The sequence below is a fragment of the Seriola lalandi genome, unplaced genomic scaffold (assembly GCF_002814215.2).
Source record: "Seriola lalandi dorsalis isolate HSWRI2012SDOR001 ecotype SW California unplaced genomic scaffold, Sedor1 jcf7180002054333, whole genome shotgun sequence".
NCBI classification, from domain to species: domain Eukaryota; kingdom Metazoa; phylum Chordata; class Actinopteri; order Carangiformes; family Carangidae; genus Seriola; species Seriola lalandi.
In genome coordinates, this window is record NW_019524886.1 from 608,251 (window position 1) to 629,757 (window position 21,507).

Below are 21,507 nucleotides of genomic sequence, written 5' to 3' on the forward strand. Positions count from 1 at the left end.
CTTCCTTCGTTGCTTTTTTTTTGTTTTGTTAAAAGAGTGAATGAAGTTGTGACGGTCTCCGCTGAGACAGAGAAGAGGAGAAGCTACTAGCCCTCTCTCGCTGTCACTTCTAGTCGCGTTGCTCTCCTCCCCAGTAATGTTAAATTTAGCACAGAAAAAAACATAATAGTGGTAATTTAAATAGCGGTTCATGGGATTTATTAACCCTCAGGGGTCCCTCTGTCCTTTTTTGGACAATTTCTTTACTTTTCTTTTTTGATTTGCTGATCGTTTTGGCTGTGTTACAGCTGAAGGTATGGATGGAAAAACGTCATAGTATAGTATAAAATTTAAAAAAATGTCATAGTATACTCAGGCATAAAAATGACAAAAAACGTCATAGTATAGTATAAAATTTCAAAAAACGTCATAGTATAATAAGGCATAAAAATGGCAAAAAACGTCATAGTATAGTCAGGCACAAAACGTCACAGTATAGTAAGGCATAAAAATGGCAAAAAACGTCATGGGATTTATTAACCCTCAGGGGTCCCTCTGTCCTTTTTTGGACATTTTCTTTACTTTTCTTATTTGATTTGCTGATCATTTTGGCTGTTACAGCTGAAGGTATGGATTTCTGCAAGAAAGTGTCTTTTTTTTTACATATTTTTAAAATCTAATGTCAGTTACTGTTACAGGTCTATTATACACTGGTAACACATTTTGTACCGTCTGGGGTTCCTCGCGTCCAAAAAAGGACACACAAAGAAAATGCTATAAAATTATCATATATCAATATTTTTTTCTGCTTTTTTTGCATAAATCTCTTAAACCACTTCAGTTCTGCTCAAACCTACCAAATGATTATTAGTTTTCAGGATTTTAACCCTTTAAATGCCCGTTTGAAGACATGTTGCCTCTTGTTTTATTAAAAAAAACAAGACAGAATATGAGATATTTCCCACATAATACATGATGGAGGGATGTGACATTGTTTTGTATCAGAGTCTTTTATATCAAGACATTTCTCAAAACCAGAATATGATCAGGGTGACTTTTGAACACTGGAAATAAATCATGTACTCATCCCGGCAGTAGCCCCCGTGGCACTCAAAATTTCCCTGGAATTTTCTAGTTGTATAATATTATTGTATCATATCAATCCTCTCAGCCCCTGAGTGTGTTTTTTACTGTCCTCCTAATGTAACAGTAGCACTGTATGGCTGATACTCCCAACAAATAATCTTATCTTCATTGTGCCATGTACAATATTTGTATTTGTGGGAGTGACAGGATGTCCTTATCAACAAATTGTGTCCAAGTAAGCTCTGATAAACTATCACGTGCACTTTTAATGGGCACTTTGGCTCTGTGGCAAAAACTGGAAATATGGTGCACAAGTAGGAACTTGCAGATACTGCAAGTGTGGGTATTGGGACGGACCTGAAGCTAAGCCTGAAATTGAGCCTGACGAGGAACAGGTTGGTCTGGAGGGATAATTTTCCTCGGTAACTGAGTTCAGACTTACTTTCCTCAAGTAAGTTTTGACTAATAATATTGCTTTATGAAATGAAAATGCTCTTAAATGGTAGAATATAAATAAACATTATTTACATACTTTATGCAGTTTTCATTTGTTGCATATCTAACATAGCTAGGAATCTTTAGCATTATGTTGGCATATATCATATTTGACCAAACATGTTATGTTCTAGTGTACTTTACAACTGCTGTATATTCAACAGATTTCCTGTGTACCATATCAAACTTACATACACACAATGATTACAGGTCTGTTTTTGTGGACGTTAACATAGTCTGCCTTGAAATGGACGTGTGTGTGTGTGTGTGTGTGTTGTGTAATATTTCAGGGTTGTAACCACAGTTATACAGAGTGCTTGAGTGGGATTGTGTAATGAGATTATACCTTCAAGAGATTGTGGAAGTCCAGCTCTGTGACACAGGAGTTATTACCAAGGAAGTTTTGCTTGGCTTTGAGCAGGTCTTCGAACGCTGAGCTCTCCTTGGGGAACTCCAGGGTGCGGAAAACAAGCGCTCCCATCACCAGGTACAGCATGACCCCTGTCAGCAGGGCCAAGAGGGTTGTGTACCGCATTTTCACCCTGTCGACCCCCCGGCCCCTCCAGGGTTAGAGGTCAGATCTCAGAAGCCAGGATCTGGTCGGGCTCTCAGTCAGGATACAGTCGGGCACAGCTGGCCATAAACAGGAAGTTCCTTTAGAGAGGTACTGTATGAGAATGGAAACATGTAAACAGACAACACAAGTGTTCTTGGAAGGGTGACATATATTAACAACCTTTATTTATACATTTGTGCGTCAAACCGGAACCAAAGTGTTTGAGTGGGATTATGGAAAGACAGTTACTGAAAGGAAAAGTGAGAAGAAGGGAAGAAGAGTTGATATGGTACAAACATTTAGTATTTAGTGATACCCATATTATGTTAGTCAAATCAAGTGGGTACCCTCCAGAGTTTCATATGTTTTTGTACAAAATTGTCTTCTGAATGCATTTTTGCACAGAACAAGGACAGTAGATTTTGTCATTACATTAGTTATAATAAAGTCAGAATGAGTAGAAGAGGTACTGAAACAAAGTTACAGAGGCATGAACTTGGTAGGAATGTCACCTTACCTCATCTTTTTTAGCACAAAATAAGAAGTTTTAAGGCATGTATTACTGCCCTTTTATGTGGAAAAGGCTTTGGAGTCATGGTCATGAGTTAGAACCCATTCTTTGTCAGCAGCTCTTGCAGTCATATAAAATGCAAAAATGCTTTGCACAGATAGAATCGGGAGATTTGGACCTTTCAAACAATGTATAATTTGTCAAGGTTGTTTAAAGATTGAGTCCAGCACAGACCAAAACACACCTAAAGTAGCACTATATTTAAAGGGTTAAAGCTCCATGTTGGCTTTAGAGATCTGAGGCATATTTTACTTGGACTCCTCAGAGCCACAGAAGACATTAAATAACTGATTTCACAGGCTGAGCAGAATTCCTGGCTCTTTAAGTGACCAGGTAAACAAACATGTCCCTCCAGATAGAGCTTTTTGTTCCCTCTTTGTCATGCTGACATAGTGTGTGGCGCTACTGAAGCTGAGGCGTGTTTAACTTGGAGCGTCCCCAGAAACGCTCCAAACACAAACCATATCAAAAACTTGGGTCTGTTAGGGAGGAGATATGCTCTGTCCACGATTGAACAAAAAACTGAACAGATGATGCAGTGTGTTAATAAGTGCATCCAATGTGATCACTGCCAAATGCAGCTTTATTGGAATATTGAAAGGAACTATTCTTCACTTTCGATGCTTTCTGTGGTTTCTTTTATGACAGCTTTTGTGATAGATAAAGAATGTTTTATAACTGAGCAGATGATGATGACAGTACCTTAAGTCACTAATGTCAGGAGCTCATCCCATGTTAAAGCTCCACAAATCAGGTGACGGGGAATTCTTTGACTTTTCTTTCCCCTTCACTATTTCTCGTAGATTTCTCCTCTGCTTCCTCTCTGGTTTGCCAGTGTCTTCAGGACCAGTCAGGAGTGGAGGATTGAGGGTCCATTTCTCTCTCCTACAAGCCTTTTGAAAACTTTTTAAGGAAGACAAAATACACATTGCTTTAGATTAAAAACATGCAGGCAAAACCCAAGTATGTAAAATGGACATGTATTAAACAGAACAGTTCCCTGTTCCTCTCTCTGTTTCAGCAGGGTTATGAGTGGCATTAAATGAATGTTCACATTGTTGGGAGTTTGTCATAATAACCAGGGAGGGACTGACACACACCAGGCCGCCCTGCCAGTGGTCTCACAAACGATTAGACTCTGCCAGGAGTCCAAACATACATCTTGACATTAATTGAAAACATGTTTAATCGCTTATCTTCATTTGGCTTTTAATGTTTTCTTTGAACTGTGTTTACCTTTGAGATAGATAGACACACACACACGCACATGCACACGCACGCACGCACACACACACACACACACACACACAGATAGGACTGGGATTTAGGAGCTTCTTGTCCTGGGTCGGTCGGCCCTGGTCGTCTCCACACGGACCTTGACAATGTTCTGAGATTTCCCAGAGTCTGGCTGACTGTTAGCATTCTGTGCTAATGGACCGCTGGCTTTGGTTTGTGTGGACAGTCTCGTTCTCTGCCCCTGGCTTCAACACTGACAGATATTATTAGTTATCACTGTCTAAACCTACACTGGCATATTTTGATATTTTGCTAAGATATTGAGTGAGGACTTAGAAAGAGCAGAGCTGCGGCTGACAGACTGTGATCTAATCTTAAGTTAAACAGTGGGGCAGGTGGGGCAATAAATCATGAGGTGAGCTGTTTGAAAAGAAGCACAAGGCTGGGAGAAGATGTACATGTGCTATTCTTAGGTTTTACATTTAAGGCAGGTGTGCGTGACAAATCTGACCAAACTTTGAGATGAACAACAGAAACTTAAAAAAAATCCACAGCAGCTATAAACACTCCTCTCAACGCGATTTGTAACTAGACTCACGTTCTGTTTGTGGTTCTGGAGACCCCGGGCCCCTTTTTAACAGCTCAAAAAACATACTTTGTGTTTTGCTTATTATTACCTCACTTTGATGTTTGACCTTCACTGTGCAGAATGATGTACTGTATGTGCAGTTTGTTTTCACATTGATCTGCTGAAGGAGGAATGATTGTCTAGTGAAGCAAAGCTGTCCATTACTTTATATTTACAAATGTCAATTAGATAGTAAATTGCATGAGAAATACAGAAAAAGAAAAAACTTTGGTTATAAAGTTATAATAATTATCAGCTTATAGTGATCAATTTGACTTGGACAGACGTGATCACTATAAGCAATCTCCAATGCCTTTGCATATTCACAGAAATTCTTATCCAACACGTCTTAAAACATGTCCGGGATCTTTAACATTGTTTTATCACCTCTATCACCTTTTTCTAATTGTATCAGAGTTTGTTCATAAGAGGTCTGACATGCATTTAGACCACTCTGGGATCTAATTAACCTCAAACATAGGTAACATCATTATGTAGGATAGCATGCTGTTCATTTCTGTGTCTATGAATGACTTTTTGGCAAACAGAAGTAATATATATATATATATATATATATAGCCCATATAACAAATAAATACCTTATTTGGTTTAACAACAATGCTTAATGGTCATTTCTGTAGTTTGTATTAAAGGGAAGCGTCACTTCTTTTTACAGGAAACATGGGTATTAATAAAGGTCAGAGGTAAGGAAAAAATTGAGTTGATTTTGACATTACTTTTATTATATCAAAATATACAGCTGTGGACCAATGAGGAAACAAAGCTAATGTCAACAAAAGGTTAAAGGTTCACACTTACATTTTAGTGAGTTTTGTTCCTTACTGTATGCCAGTTAACAAAAAGGCCTGTTTGTGTTCATGACAGTCTGTCACAGGCAGAGGAGCAGTTGATTTTTGTCCCACCCCTTTATCAGTGCCGACAAGCCGACGAGCCTCCAGAGACGAACATGACAGTGTGTGGAAGAGGATGTAGTATCTACTAAAGAATTTATAGTGCTGAGAAAAAATAAAGCTCCTTTAGATTGTAATTACCCCCCTTTTGCTTCTTTTTACAGTGAGCCTCCAGACTGACGTCAGTAGGAGATCACATGTTACAACTCCTATTCCTTGGTTTCACACTGGGAAAAACTGATCCTCAGCAATAATGATAGGACTGTTTTGGGCAACAGAAGTAGCATAGAAAAAGAAAAAACTGGCTGACATTTTGCTCTGAGGCTACAAGGCCAAGAAAGAATATTTCCAACACAGATGCATGAATTCTAAAATATAGATTTAAGCTACATAGCTTTCTAAATTCTGAACTTAAATTACTGTTTACCATAGTGTCAGAGTTGAGAGAATTTATATGGGCAGGAATGTTGGAGCAAGGGATTGATCCTCTCTTTTTAAATCAGTATGACAGTCTGCTACTACACTTGGTAACCTTTAATTAAGGAGAAAAGGCCCAAGAGCCTCACATGCAAACAGACTCTAAAATCCGAGCAGCCTACAAAGTGAAAATAAACACAATCGGTCTCTTTACAAAAATACTTGTTACAACTTTCAGTACCCCCCCCCGAAAGAAATTCATTTAGCATGTCTTACCTTCAGATTGGAGAAATGTTGCTATCCAAGTTCGCCTCATGCAGTATGTGCCATATGTCACCACTCAACACTCAGCGAGGAGCTCGGCATGTGTGTGTGTGTATATTGTGAAAGTGCATGTGTGTTTTCTCCTTGGAAGGTGTTTCCCTATTCTCGTGACCCTACATCACTCTGACAGAAGAGAGCAGATCGGAGGAGGAGGAGGATGAGGACGAGGAGGAGGAGGAGAAGGAGGAGGAAGGGGCCGAGGCGTCAGTGACTGTGAAGTCCATTACAGTGCAGTGAGTGTGATTAACTACCGTCACTGCAGAGGAAGAGCAGAGGGCCTGGAGTTTCCTGAGCTGGACGTGGGGGGGCTTAGTTCTGTAAATCCTTCGCCTTTCCAACTTCTGTCTTTTTGGGAAGTAAAAACAGACACTTGTTTCTTCAAAGTCAGAGTTATGATCTACACAATTTTTCTTGTGCTTGAGGAGGAATTGCATCATGAAATAAAACAGACTCTAAAGTTGGAAAGCCTAACTCCTCAATACACCCTTTGATTCTTTGATCTAAGTCTGCTCCTTAAAAGCTTTCGGTACCTTCTCAACAATGTCTTCATGACCAAGAGGCAAAGGGAAAGGACTTTGGTAATTGCGGAAATGCTGATGTGATTTAACCAAGATATTCCAGTTAGACACTTTGAGGCTCTCGTCATTGGACCATGGCACTCATTAGTAACTGACAGCGGGTCAAACACCATGACAACATGAAATATGAAGTACAAAGAACACAGCTTGACTTATTGACTCAAAGGTGCTCAAAGATAAATTAATCCAAAGAGAGACAACAGTTAAATTAAAAGCAAGCCTTTTATTCTAGCCGCAAAAATAACTCAGATACATTCACATCAAAGTGTCCAAAACAAGGCAACAAGATATACAGTGAGCTTCCCTGCCCAAAGTCTGACCTTCCCACCTCACTGCCAAAAAACTACAGATCCCAGAGATATGAAGGCAGCTGAAAGGGAGGGTGTGTGTGTGTGTGTGTGTGCGTGCGTGTGTGTGTGTGTGTGTATGTATGTGTGTGTGTTCGTGTATGTGTCAACATGGCAATGGCATCGAGTCATGGTAGTAACAGTCCACTCTGTTCTGAACCGAGATAACAAGCCAAGAACAGAAAGGAACAACTCTTTTTAAAAAAAAAAAAAACATTCCACACTTTTAACACATACGTGTCTACAAACCTTCATATTAAATAATCTCAAATATCACTTAAAGACAGCACAACAAGGTTTTAATGGATAGGGTCGCATTTTTGTAAGTAATCCTTAAAACAATGCACATGTGCTATTACGTATATTAAAAGAAAAAATGGTTGTTTTAATTGTTCCTCCTGTCCATACGGGCTGCAAGACAACATTTCTTGAAGCAATTTCAACATCATTAAAGGGGGAGCAAGCCACTGAATGGTACAAATACCGAGCTAAGCTCATAGAGCTTCATTTGCCCTCTTCAGTAACTATTTTATTGGACAAAATGGTGTACAAGGGTGAAGAAAATGTCAAATAAACAGAACAGTAGGGAAAATAGAGAAAATCCAGGAGCTGTTGTGACTAATATACTGGCCAGTATAGTCATTACGTCACCAAACTTCCAAACCAAATATCTTGCAGACATGCAGATCAGTCACTGTACCACTTTCTGGTGTGACCAGGCCTGAACTCAGACTGTTGAAGTTTCAAATGAGCGACTAAAGTTTAGAGTGTGTTTCTATACAGAACGAAGACTGGATTTTGTCCCCTCTCTCTGACACCAAAACAACTTTAGAAAGTGATCTCTTTGCAGCCAGGAGACTGGAGAGGCAATTACAACAACCAGTAGCCCTTTCAACATACCTATGGGCATGTGAGTATGGTAGAACTAGAACTATTGACTAGAACTTGGAACAATGTGAACCTATCCTTTCACTAACCAGTCAAACGTTAAAGGCAAGCAGAGTGGTCATTATCCTCTGATATAGGGCATAATACAAACTGTACATGAACTCCAAACTCATCTACAAAATCTACAGTGTACATACATGTGTCCTACTGTTGTCTCTGGCACAGTAACAAATGTGCAAGAAACAAAATCTACCAAAAATGGTCAATCAATCAAATAAATTATATCTGATTAAATATAAGAAACCAACAGAATTCATCTCATGCTCTGCTAATAAAATAAAGTAAATGCATGTTTAGTTCGTGGTAAGTTCATCACAGAGCTAATGACTAATGAGCACTCGTTAGTGTAAGACAGAGAAGCAAAGCAGCAAAGGGACGAGAGAGGGAGCGCAGTGTGTATCACCATACATGGAGCGGAAACCAATGGAAGTTAGACTGAGTCATAGACGTGCTCGGCCCTCTCTCTCTCTGTCTCCCCCACACACACACACACACGGGTATACAAACAGTAACATCAAGATGAGAACACACATGTTCATATTCACAGCTAAAGTCTCACACGCTCGTCCACTAAGGTTTCACACATTTTTTGTAAACAGTTGTCCTCTAATAACACACATTCAAGTGTCCATAAATAAGCCACCTCAAGAATTAAAATGAAAGAAATATACATCACATTTTCACAACAGGCCTGTCTTGGCGTCACTCCTTTTGACAACAAGTCAAACTTATCTAGACAAGTGCTTATTTAGAAAAAGGTCAAGTAGGCACTGTTTCATTCAAAGAAGGCTGAGGCTAGACCCATAAGTTACTAAAAACTAAACAGTCCCTTTGGAACAGTGGTCGTTAACTTCAAGAAACATCAAGAAACATCACTAAAATCACCACCTCTGCACCTAAATATTCAGGTGGGTGTGAAGTCACTGAATCATGATGGATAGCAAAGTCTCCACACAGCAATTAGAGAATAAACTAGTGACCATTAAGACATTTTAGATCCACAGTGGAGGTGTTTATTCTGTCAGCGCAGGACCCTTTACCTGAACACATGTGTATAGAGGTCCGTGGGTGACTACAGCACTTTTTTAACTGATCCTGTGTTGGTTTGAAGGTCTGAGCTGCTTCAGGTTGCTGGTGACTGGAGTGTCCCTGTGGATCTGACACAGTGATCAGTTCTGTTCAGTTCAGTCCCACCAGACCTGTAAACAACCAGCATGTAATTAGTAAGATTATCTTTGTCTTTAATAGAGCCAAAATCTTAACCAAATAAAAAAAAAAAGGAACAATCTTCCAATAACAATTCAGCAAAGTAACACAGTAATTTTGAGACTATATTTTTTAAAAGTGTGGTGGTATTCTTAATTTTCTGTATTGTCAATAAATCCACACTGTTGGTTTTGGTGTTTTAATGTGATTTGTTGACAACAACAAAAATACAGAATAACAACAGGTTTGTCCATAAAGTCAGATCACTCCACTGGAGGCAAGAAACCATCACTTTTATTTAACAGCTGAACCAGATGATTTGCTTCAGAAGCCAAATGAATTACATAACAAAGTTTGTAAAATTAATGATTTATAAAGTTCTGAGATTGTTTTAAAGTCTCCTAAGGAGACACATTTTAACACATCATCTATATCCGTATTACCTTATATAACCCTAATATTATCAATGATAAAGAGGATAAAACAGTAAACTGAACACAACAACACATAAAACAATCTGTGGGCAGAAGTTATTCATCTCCAGTGCGCTCTCTGTTTAGGTTCAAATATGGTGAAGTTCAAAGCTAAACACTTACTTTCATTTATTTGTATGAGTCAACACTTTTAGTCTAAATAATATCATTTGTAAAATGTGTCCTGTCAGGACCTTTAACACCATGATACTGTCGTCTTAAAATATAAAAACCTATTCAGAAAATATATGTACAGTTAAGCTACTTATTATAACTTAATGTGCTTTTTGAATTTCTCAGTTCTTGGGACATGTAATTTACTTAAAGTCTACGTCAATTTTCTCGGTGGGCTCTGGAGGTTACCTGTAGCTGCGTTTTAATCCGTCTCCTCCTCCTGTCTCAGGTCTTTCTGAGGAGCAGATACGACAGTTGTCCCTAACAAACCTCTTCTCACAATGTAAGGACATGAGGCACCACTTGGGATGTCGGCAAAACCTGCAGGACGGAAAGAGGGGGAGAAGGAATGAATAAGAGGATTAAGGGACAGTAGATGAAGGACTAAGTGTCAAAGCACAAAAATAAATAAAGAGAGGAGACAGAGAGAAAAGATCACAGGCAGAAGGAACTTCTGTTTTCTGTACATTACAGGGTCAGAAAGTCAGTTTTTTGTCATTTGTTTGTCTGGTAAGAACTTGAACTGTGAAGTTTGTCATAGTATCATGCAGTGCCTGGGAACATAAATGGAAATATGTCATATTGCTTATTTTTGTTTTCCCAACTGACTGTTTCAGTTTTTCAGCTAATAGTTACCTTTCATGACAACTTCCGGCAGTCCGTAAGGTTCATACTCTGTGTCGTCAAAGGCGGCTGACAGCTGCGTCCTGTTACGGCGGATTCTTTCAGCCAGACGGGCTGGGTCAGCAGGGATGGGGAAGGAACCTGAAAACAAGATTTTGTCTGCTGACTCTGCTCCTTCCAATAGTGGGACAGGGGAGACAGGAGGGGAGTCCACTATATCTTCTTCATCCACTTCTTCCTCCGTCTGTGTGTAAGCGCAGTGGAGCTCAGATGCCGTTGGAGCACTGCGAGAATAAAATATCTCCTCTGTTTGACTGCAGACACTTTTCATTTCTGTCCTAACAGCGCTGCCTGAAGAATCATTGGTGTTTATTTCATTAGTTGCTCTGGAAGCGTTGGGTTTGGCTTCAGGATTCCCTGGGTGACACTCTGTTGTTTTGGTCTTATTTAGCCCTGAGACTTTATGGAGATCTTTGGTAACGTGTTGTTGACCCGTTTTCTCTGATGACATTTGGATGAGTTCATTGTCTCTCTTTTCTTTGTGATGTGTTGGACAGGTATCTGACCATTGTAATACGATGATCTCCTGGTTTTCTTTTTCAGATTCCTGCATCAAGACACAAAACACAGCAGGCCTGTTAATCCAACATGTAGACAAAAATTTATGCACATAACTGTAAGTCTAAACTGAAAACTGTAGCATTTTTCCCACCTAAAGACAAGCACTGAGGACAAACAGGTGCTTTGAATTCTAAAAACATATGACACTTTATTTTACTGGAGCTTAATTTCCTAATCATTGGGAAAGATTTACAACTTTCTAATTTGGAATTCACTGTAGGAAAGTAGCAAAAGCTCTATATAAATACATATTCAGTCATTATTCATTTATTATTGGAAACTTTCCACATGCTGAACTGCATGCTTCCCTGTAGACAGATTCAGCTGCCCTGCTGTGCAGTGATTAAATTAAACAGTAAATCATGTCACTGGAAAAACAAATTCAGTCCTCACACCTTTTAAATGGACTGCATTTATTTGTCATAAAGAGCCACAGATGCATAATGGTCTGGTATGTAAGTGAGTGATAGTTTAAAAAAAAAAAATCACCTTGTCGATCTTGGCAGTGTCCTGATTGTATTCCTGAAGTGCTGCAGTCTTTTTAGAGGAGTGGAAACTCTTTGGTTCAGGAAGGTTGCTGTGCTGCAGTCTTGTGGTAAAACAAGAAAAAATGTTTATTCCAAGCATACACACAGGAAGACAACAGAAGCCTTTATATAGACATACATTAAACAGTACAAATATACATAATCACCTTAAATACACGCATTTAACACTCAAATGTATGTTACTGCCACATTTTGCATTGCTTCTGTAAGAGTGTGTTACCTGGAGAATAACAGGCGGCCCTGCAGCTTGTTGGAAGAGGAGGAGAGGAGTACCTCATCTTCTCTGATGACTGTTACATTACCAGGGCTCTCCTGAATACCCTGTGTGGGCGACAGACCCTGGCTGTGGGTCATCTCATCAGTCTGCTCCTGGTTTGAGCGGGATTGTCTGACAGCAGAGCTCCTGTCCTGGTTATCTTTGTTGGGAAGCAACGGGTCAAATGTTGGAGTTGGTTGGGAGGCCAGTCTCCACAGTACAAGCTCCTCAGCTTGCTGCTGGGTCTTCTCAGAGAGAGCCCGAACCTTCTTCTGCAGTGCCACCACCTGGACAGGAGAGAAAAGACAGGGTGGACTGAATAAAAATAGTAAAGTAAAGTAATTCAGATAACTTGGAATGTCTCAACATTCAGTTGAAAAGAAAATGGATTAATGTTTTTCATAAATGATTTAATATACTGTAGATCGATTACATTTAAATTTCCTAGCAAAGATTATAAACATCTACATTGTAAACTAAATCATAAATTTAATTTTCCTGCCTATCTGACTAACTTAGCAACATATTTTTGTCTCTCTTCTTCAATAAGACATATCACATCACTGCTGTGATAGTAAGATGTAGCACATGGTCACTACCTGTTCCTCTAGGTGGTTGACATGAAGCTGAGATACTTCATCCAGCTCTTCTTCACCCCTTGTCCTTTTATCTTCCCTTTTTAAATCTCCTCCTTCATCTTCCTTCCTTCTCCTCTCATTCTGCAGTAGCGACTCCTGGCCCTCAGCGGTGATGTCATTCTGCTCACTAGGTGGCCTCTGCTCCGTCAAGCAGAACACAACAGCATCTCCTGCGTTTTGGCTTTGCTTGAATTGATCTTCTTGGTTTTCACTTACAGTCTGTAATGCCAGGCTGCTGGTGTCTGAGACGGTGAAGCCCACCATTTTTTGTTTCAGCAGCCGATTCTCCTGTTGCAGAGCGAGCAGTTCTACAACCACGTCTTCTGTTGCTCCATCTTGAACGCACTCAACGTCTTCCATTACACAAGCGGAGTCATGGTTACTGTCAGTCTTGTTTGAGTCTACAGAGCCTGGACGCTGTTCCCCTAACAATAGTGCTTCACTGTCTTCTTCACTGCCAACAGGTGTTGGTGTTTCAGCATCAAATGTCACAGTCTTTGGTTGATCTGCATCTCTCTGTGCAGTAGAGTCACCGACTGCCAGTGAGGTTGTAGTGTGAAAGGTGACAGCGCAGTCCTTTTCCACCTTCGGTTGGAGCTCTATGGTGTCCGCCAACTTCTCATCTCTCTCTTTGACCTCTTTGACCTCTTTTTCAGCCTTGAATGCATCCAGCTCTTGTTTGCATCGCTGCAGTTCCTCTCCCTGGCTGAGGAGGGCACTCTCCTTCTCCTGTAGCTCAGCTAGAAGGCCTGAGATGTGCTGACTCTGCTTCTCAAAGGCCATGGTTAGCTGCTGTGTCTGACGTGTCACCTGAGAAGAAAAAAAAAAGATTTAAAAAAAAAAAAAAGCTGAAGAGAGAAAAAACATGCAATAAACCACTACACCCTGTACTTCACTGTGTTTTAAGAAAAGCTACACACCACAGAGCAAAGATGGCAGTTCCTATGGAAACTTTCAGTGTTCAATGAGTTACATACTTGCTTTATTTAGTCAATTCTCGCGTCTGCCATTATCTGCCGATATGGTAATCTCAGTCTAAAAACAAAAAGTGTACTAGGAGATATTGGGAACGAAATTTAAATGATCTTTACCACTTATATCAAGTCAGAGCCCCGCAGAAAGCTCATGTCAACTTACTGGACACCTAGTGCTGTTTACAAAAAGAGTTGAAAGTGCTTTCATCAGAACAGTGGGTCTACCTCATTAGAATAGGCACAAATTTCCATTCCATCAGCTATCGGCTTTTTGAACAATATGTAAATAAATCCCTTTTAATCAGTGATATCTATTTAATAATGCCTAAATATATAATGTTTTCCTGCATCCCAATACCATTCTTCTATCAAAACCAAAGTATCATGGTCAATAAGTGACATACAGAATAAGCAGTGACATAAATACAGTGACCGACATGCAGTTACACGTGTGCAGTTTCTAGGTGTTATAGAACCGGGGATCATCTATACATCATCTAGACATTTTATATTTGGCTATAATTACCTCTTTGTGAACCAATTACTTATGATTCAATATGTAAAATTGTTTTCTTTGCATCTTATAAATATAAATTGTTTTACCAGGGCTGGACAAACTTCATATATCAATGTATATCCACTATTATTTACCTGGCTCTGCAGGGCCTCTAGTTTAACCTGGTACTGCTTAGCACGTTCTGTCTCCTTTTCTTTCTCCTCCTGCAGACGCTCCACCTCTTTTGCCCAACCTGAGGGGGCAGACTCACATTTCTGGAGGTCAGAAAGAGCTTCTTGCTGGTCTGACAGAGAAGACTCTCCCATACAGTTTTGTCTGGTGTCTTCCAGGTCAGAGGCCACTTGACCTGTTCGCCCCTCATCTAGCAGAGGTGAACGTTCAGGATCTATCACTGTTTGACCTTCTTGAATGAGATTTTCTGTCGCCTGAGAAACAAGCACGTTGAGTTGGTTGGTGGACTGGCAGAAGAGGAGGTGCTGCTCTGGAGAATGGAGGAGTTTGTTGCCACAGTGAACAATGTTGGAGTTGAGCTCATCATCATGGAGAGTCAGGTATGTCAGCGGACTGTTGGCAACTGAGAGTTTCTCCTCTTCCAGTGAGTCTTCTTTTCTGCTGCGCTTTAATTCTTCCAATTCAGCTTCAAGTTCTGCCAGTTTTGTGCTCAGCTCCTTCTTTACATCTATGTCTGTGTTCATTATTTGGTTCCTCTCCTCTTCCTCTCTCTTTCTCTCCTCTCGTTCTAAAGCCAACTGGGCTTTCACCTCTGATAGCTGTTTCTTCATCTGGATATTGAGCTCTATCATTTCACTCTCTCTATCTTGTAGCACTTTGTTTTTCTCCTCCTCCTGCTCCTGTCTCTCCTTCTTTTCTCCTAACTCCCTTCTGCTCTTCATCTCTGTCTCCAAAGCAGCCATGGCCTTCCTCAACCTCTCTGTCTCAGCCCTCTCACTCTCCAGCTCTGCTCTCCATTCCTTGTCTTGTTCCTCCTTCTCCACAGCCTGGCTGGCATGTTTGCGGCTGAGCTGTTTGAGCCGGGTCCTGGCTTCTGCCTCAGCCCGTCGTTGGGCTTCAAGGTCCTCCAGTCGTTTCTGGAGTTCTTCACGCACATCTTTTATCTCTGAACGCAGCATGGCATTCTCCCTCTGGAGGTCTTCGGAGGCTTTGCCCTGCTTGGGCTTGAGCGAAGGTGTCGTTTCGTCCATAGAGGTGTTGCTGGGAACATCAGTAGTAGAATGAGAGGAACTTGAGGGTACATGATCAAATGTGGAGTGCTTCTTCATCCCAGAGCTGTCACACTCTATCTCCTCATTTCTGCTCTTGTTCTCTTCCTCGTTTCTTTTTCTTCTGTTTCCTCCCCTTTGTAAAATCTCAGACTCTGTGGAGATAAGGACAGTGATGTGTTCAGAGTCAATGCCTTCTCCTGGCTCTCTGTCAGAAGGGTAAGATGCTGTAATCTCTGCCCTCCTTTCATCCACGCCCTCTTCCTCTTCCTTCTTCTGCTCTGCTCGGGTGGTAGCGGTGGGCCTCTTGGTGTGAGCTGACGGTCGAGGATGAAGAGTGTAAGAAGGCTGAGGGGAGAAACTCTGGCCAACAGGGCAAAACTGCACGGGTTGTAGAGGGGGTGCTGGTGCAGCTTTTTGCTCTGGAGTTAAAATGAAAGAGATACAAATAGTGAGTTGTAAGAGACCACACAAGAACCGAGAAATAATAACCTGGATGAAAAGCAGTAAATAAAGAGTTTATCTGTCTTTTTTTTTTTTTTTTGAATGAACACCAACATTACTGGAATTGATTACAGAAAATGATATATCATTGACCAGCAGGTGGCAGCACGGGGCTTCTACATTAAAAGGGAATTAACACAGCAAATACTGTAGAGCATACATGAATGTCAAGCACTTGGACATTGATTATGTAAGTGGATGAGTCTTAATGACTTATTTTTTCTGTACTAAACTCCCTTGTGGGGGGAGAAGAGAGAAAAAAGAAAGTCTCTCTACCTGATGTCTAGTTCGATAACATATCAAACTAACATAATTATTATCAGTATAGATTCCATGACTGATGGATTTGTCGTCTCTCCCACATCTCGCTCCTCACCCTGTATTTCTTTGAGGAGACGCAGGGCGTCGGCTTTCTCCTCTGCCAGTCTCCTCCCCTCTTCTTCTAGACCTTGCTCCCTCTTCCTGCTCTGCTCCAGACTCAGTGCCACACCCTCCGCCTCGCGCACTGCCTCCTAATACGAGGGTAAAAAATACAAATGAGGTGATTTAAACACATTCAAATTCTCCACCGTAAGGATTGAAAAAGGTTGTACAAAAGGTTCAGATACGTTGGACAGATCAGATCTCAGCTGAAACTTATCAATATACATTGGCCTCTTAAATGTCGTGCAGATAGTAAATGTTATACAGGAAGGTTTGTGTGTTGACTTTAAAACATCTACATCTGCTTGTGAGTGTTTCTTCCAGATAAGACATCTTTAATTTCTCACATTTTAAAACTTGGCCATTAATAACTAGATAAGGAAAGTATACCACCTCTGCCAGCAGTGCCTTTTTATTAGTTGCACCTGCAATATTTGTATTTGCACAGCAGGACTTCCAGATAAGGAATGACTGATTAACAACGTATGCATGTAGAGCTACATAGAGAATAGCGTCACAATAGCAATAAACCATATACAAATAAGCCACAGATAAAGGCAGCATTAGTATCGATGTTGAAAGCTGGTATACATGTAATTAGCTTCCACAAACAAACAACTCTGGAGTGTTAAACTTCCTCTGCAGTGTGGCTGTATTAAAATTTGGTCTGGTATTTTAATGCAAAGCTTTAGCAAAAGCTTTCTAATGCATAAGGACACCAGTTTTCCTTATGTGCAATTTCAGCAGTTTACCATAAAGATTCAATATTTCATCAGGCAATATCAGGCACCGCATCTTTTTTGGCTCTGTGAAATTTCCCCCAATGCTACACCTTTATTAAATGCATGATTCATAATTAATTAGACTGACATATGGCACATTGAGATGTTTTTTAAAAATTTACAGAGTTCCTTACATACCCACTGCTCAGCCAATGAATAATTGACGCACAAGACTCAGGACCACCACTAGCATGTATGTGTGTATTACCGTCAGTTTGACTTGTGTCTGTGCTTCTTTCTTCTGGCTATCCTGCAGCTGTTTCTCCGTCCACTTCAGTTTCTCTTTCAGCGTGTCCAACTCTTTGTCCAATGCTTGTTTCTGTAGAGACAACTGATAGAGGATATTATGACTCAGCAGCTGCTAGAAAACAGGGAAAATGAAATCAAAGACAATGACAAAGACAAGGGATACGAGAAAAAAGATCGTTAGGGGGTAAAAACAACAAAGAAGAAATAAAAGACTGGATGGCTGTTGTTGTAGGCGTAGGAATCAGGACCAGTGAAGGGAACAGGAAGCAGGAGAGCAATCAGTGATCAATACCGAGCATAAGCTGCGTCTGATGTATTTTTCTACCTCTCCGGGGAAACTAATGAAGACTTAACAAGCTGATCGGCTTCCCATCAGTGCTCATATAAAATTCTGCACGTTATTTCATGTCATTGTGCACACGAGCAGTACGCTGGTAGCATTACTGTGAATTAGTGTACAATGCTGCTGTTCCAATTTTAGTGCTCACATTACAATTACTAATCCAACAAATTAGTTGTTACTGTCATGCTACCTTCACATCATTGTTGGAAATAGCAACATAAACAGTACAGTGTATGAACCAGTGAACAAGCTGATAAAAAAAGCTCATGGTGGAAATTTCTTACTATAAACATAAAGAGAACGTATTTGTGATGGTCATAAGTGAAACAACCTCTGTCACTAGTTTGGAGTTTGTTCTATAATATTTATTGACCCCATCATTCTAAGTAAGCCCAGAACAATTCATTTAGAAATCTAAGAAATTAAATGTTAATGTCATAAACAGTGTAACTTACTACTTTTTTCCGGAAGTAGTTCATTATTATTGAGAGAAGAAGCAGGGGCTGTGTAAATGCAACACTGCAACAATCCTCATAAATTATATCTACCTGCCAATCAAATCAGCAGATCATTTTGAAATACCAGTTTTTTGGAAGATTTTATTCAAATGTCTCCTCATGGCTGTAATGATCTCCTGTTCACAATGCTAGTCCATCTACTGCATTGAAATACTTAAAAGAGAGTCTATAAAGTTATTGAGATTCTATGGGTTACCCATGACTGAAACTGTACGCACCTATTCCACAAAAGGCAGTGTAAATTGGTCATTTGAGTCACATGAAATGTGCACTATCAGCAGCTGTATGTGATTTGATTCAACACACACTGTATCTCTGTTGTGTTTACTCCCTGTCACCTTATCAGATATAACGAGATAGCATCTGTGTGGTTTACAAAGGGCTTACAGTAAGGTTTTAAGAGGCATTGTGGGTAGAATAAAAGGTCATTGAATTTTTACACCATGCCTAAAAGTGCAGGCATTTTTTTTTGTACTTGTTAAGAGGCTCTCCCCTGTGCTAAGACTAAAATCTGTATCACTTTTCTGTTGATAAAAATAAACACCACAGCATTCCTTCATGTAAAACAAATCCAAATAAAAAGGGGGGAAAAAATGATAACACTATGTCTTAAACCACATACACACTTTCTTCTCTGCATTCATGCATCTTGCCTCAAATACAGACCTTCACACAAATATTCCCTCCCTCTTCACCCTCATCCCACAGTCATGCCTTCACGCCTCTCTCCATGAGAACTTGGACTGTTTCTCACACACAAGTTACAAGTTATGAGATTATTTCATGCTCCCATAACCAAAGCATTCTGCACCGTCAAACGCAGTCACACTGTCATTACCTTCGCTGCTCAACCTGTCCACTGGAGAGAAACCGAGGGGAGGGGAGGACGAAGCGGAGAGGACACGGGTGGGGAGGAAAAAAAAGAAAAAAGAAACAAGAGAGCAAGAGAGTGAAACAGAGAATGGGAGAAAAACAACAAGGACAAGAAGCAAGCGTGGGAGAAGTAGTGAGATAAGTTTATTGACCTTTGGTACAAATAGTACAAGTCCCAGGAGAAAGAGAGGAGAGAGGAGAGGGGATAGCAACAGAGAAAGCAGGAAAAGAGAAACAGGAAATAGCTGAAGAAACAGTATATGTACACACTATAACTTTGGTCCTCAGTTTCCACTGTTGATAAAATCTTATTTAAAGGCTGGGCAAATGTATTTGTATGAAAATGCATATCAGAGGGATTATTCGCCTTGTTCACGTGTACGATTATGTGCAAAACTGTGTACCTTGTCAGCCTGGGCCTGCAGGGCATTGTGGAGCGCCCTGGCCTGCTGGCGCTCCTGGTTGAGCTTATTCACCTCCTGCTGATGCTGCTTCTCCAGACAGTGCCTCTCCTTCTGAAGCTCTGTCAAGTCCTAGAGGCGAGGCCACACACACACACACACACACATATATATACACACACACACACACACACACACACACACACACACACACAACTAAATGTGAGTCACTATAATTCAACTGTAATGTGAAAATTTTACTTTCTCTCTCTTCCTTTAGTTGCTTCTCCATCCATCTGTCTCTGTCTTACCCTCTGATGTTGTTTCTCCAGCTCCTTAGCGCGCTGTTGGTGTTGCAGTCGGCTGCTCTCTGCATTTTGCCTCTGACACTTTAGCTCCTCTTGTAACTGCTTCAGCCTTTGCTCAGCTCCTGATGCCTGTCACACAAACACACACAACACACTCCCTTTAAAACTGACAATAAGACTTCAGGTGTCAGTATTATGTTTATATATTTGGATTATTGTTTCTTGTATTGTATATTTTGTTTCAGGGCATCCTTGAAAAAGAGAGCTTGCTCTCAATGGCCTTCCCTGTATAAATAAAGGTCTGAATGAATGATCTTCGTTACCATCATTGGCTTAGCAAGTGTACCCTGCTAAAGATATTGCAATTACCGTGCAGCAATTAGTCACATATTCAATTATTCTAAAGTGTACATGTAAATGGTCAAATTTGTGGGGATGTTTGTTTCTTTGTATATATAAGTCACTTAAACCTGTTTTATCGCCTTTTTTGTGTTTTAACACATTTGTTTTATTGTTTTCACTTTGTTTTGTAATGTGTGTTGATTGAGGTTCTGCATTTGATATTCCAACATTAGAAAAAGCATTAACATTTTGAGAGCTGTGTAGCTACTAACAAACAAGACAATGGGAGAAATGGCAGCCTCTCCCAGTCTATCCTCAGCATTGTATATTGTTTGCCAAATGGTTGGATTTCACAAAACATCAGCTGGAGGTTTTACAGCACAGAACAGAATAAGTGCTCAACATTTTCAAAGTTCCTGATAATAACAGATTGTGTAACAAGCAAAATATTCCCAACATGTTTGTCAAAGAGAAATGTTTTGACAAATGAGGCCAACACCTATATTTTGACAAAACAGCAGAGCTTCAGGGAAATTTTGAAAATTCGCACTGGTATGCAACACATTTGTTTTCAGTAGTAGTAGTAGTGCCACCAGCAGTATCAGTAGCAGTTGAAGTGTATGTTTTTACCCGTTCACTCTCCTGGGTCATGCGTGTGTGTGCCAGGCTAAGCTCGTCGCGAGCTCTCTGCAGGCTGAGATCCCTGGCAGTGAGCTCCTTCTTGCTTTGCACCATTTCATTCTGAATCGACTTCAATGTCCCAGCCTTCACAGACAGCTCCTCCTCCAGACAAGACACACGACTCTGCATTTCTGATAAAAATTCTGGTGTATGGACAAGACACAGAGAGACATACTGGTTAATAAGGTCTCAGGAAAAAAATCTTTCCCAAACATCTCTTAATTTTGAAAAAACAAAATGAAACATAAAATATAAAAAACGCAGTTTGAAACCATCAGATGACTTGGAAAACATATTTTCAACTATCACCCCCCCCCCGAATGAGTATTGATTTTATCAGCAAATTCTTGATTTCTTACAAATGAACACCGACGGTCAGGGACACAACAGCAACACACAGTTGGGGTCTTCAAAAATGAGGTCAATCCATACAGACTGGCTCACTGACAACCACAGCTGCTCTCACACTCTGTATGACTCACTTCCACCAGTCCTGTGGATGTCAGGCTGCTGATTTCCAAAGTCAGGGATGAAATCAATTTTCTGTCTGTCCAATATGTATAATTTTCCCATCTTTTTACTTTTGCACTGTTCAACTTTTTAACTGAAGAGCTGCACCACAATGAAAGCATCTGCTACTAAAGCATATACTAAAATATTATTTACCATCAATTATAAAACTTTATATATAAAGTTTTATAATTGATGGTAAAAATATTATATATATATATATATATATATATATATATATATATA

At 40.1% G+C, this 21,507-nt stretch overlaps 2 protein-coding genes across 3 annotated transcripts in view; both read right to left on the bottom strand.

Annotated features, from left to right (window-relative positions):
• Positions 1-6,471, bottom strand: part of kcnk4a (potassium channel, subfamily K, member 4a) — a 15,739-nt gene extending 9,268 nt beyond the window's left edge. Inside the window, exons 1-3 of the mRNA XM_023407376.2 lie at positions 6,156-6,471; positions 3,390-3,590; positions 1,907-2,227 (exon numbers count right to left, since the gene is read on the bottom strand). Of these exons, the coding sequence (XP_023263144.1) occupies positions 1,907-2,095 (189 nt within the window). The 5' untranslated portion in view covers positions 2,096-2,227; positions 3,390-3,590; positions 6,156-6,471. The remainder of the gene's footprint in view (positions 1-1,906; positions 2,228-3,389; positions 3,591-6,155) is intronic.
• Positions 6,472-6,984: 513 nt separating this feature from the next.
• LOC111655827 (uncharacterized) overlaps positions 6,985-21,507 on the bottom strand; it is a 21,720-nt gene continuing 7,197 nt past the window's right edge. For both annotated transcript variants that reach the window (XM_087174266.1, XM_023407356.2), the window contains exons 7-18: positions 20,701-20,894; positions 19,732-19,857; positions 19,424-19,552; positions 17,245-17,367; positions 16,208-16,343; positions 14,242-15,749; positions 12,578-13,426; positions 11,943-12,265; positions 11,664-11,763; positions 10,566-11,160; positions 10,119-10,250; positions 6,985-9,275 (exon numbers count right to left, since the gene is read on the bottom strand). In XM_087174266.1, the coding sequence (XP_087030392.1) occupies positions 10,132-10,250; positions 10,566-11,160; positions 11,664-11,763; positions 11,943-12,265; positions 12,578-13,426; positions 14,242-15,749; positions 16,208-16,343; positions 17,245-17,367; positions 19,424-19,552; positions 19,732-19,857; positions 20,701-20,894 (4,202 nt within the window). In that variant the 3' untranslated portion in view covers positions 6,985-9,275; positions 10,119-10,131. The remainder of the gene's footprint in view (positions 9,276-10,118; positions 10,251-10,565; positions 11,161-11,663; positions 11,764-11,942; positions 12,266-12,577; positions 13,427-14,241; positions 15,750-16,207; positions 16,344-17,244; positions 17,368-19,423; positions 19,553-19,731; positions 19,858-20,700; positions 20,895-21,507) is intronic.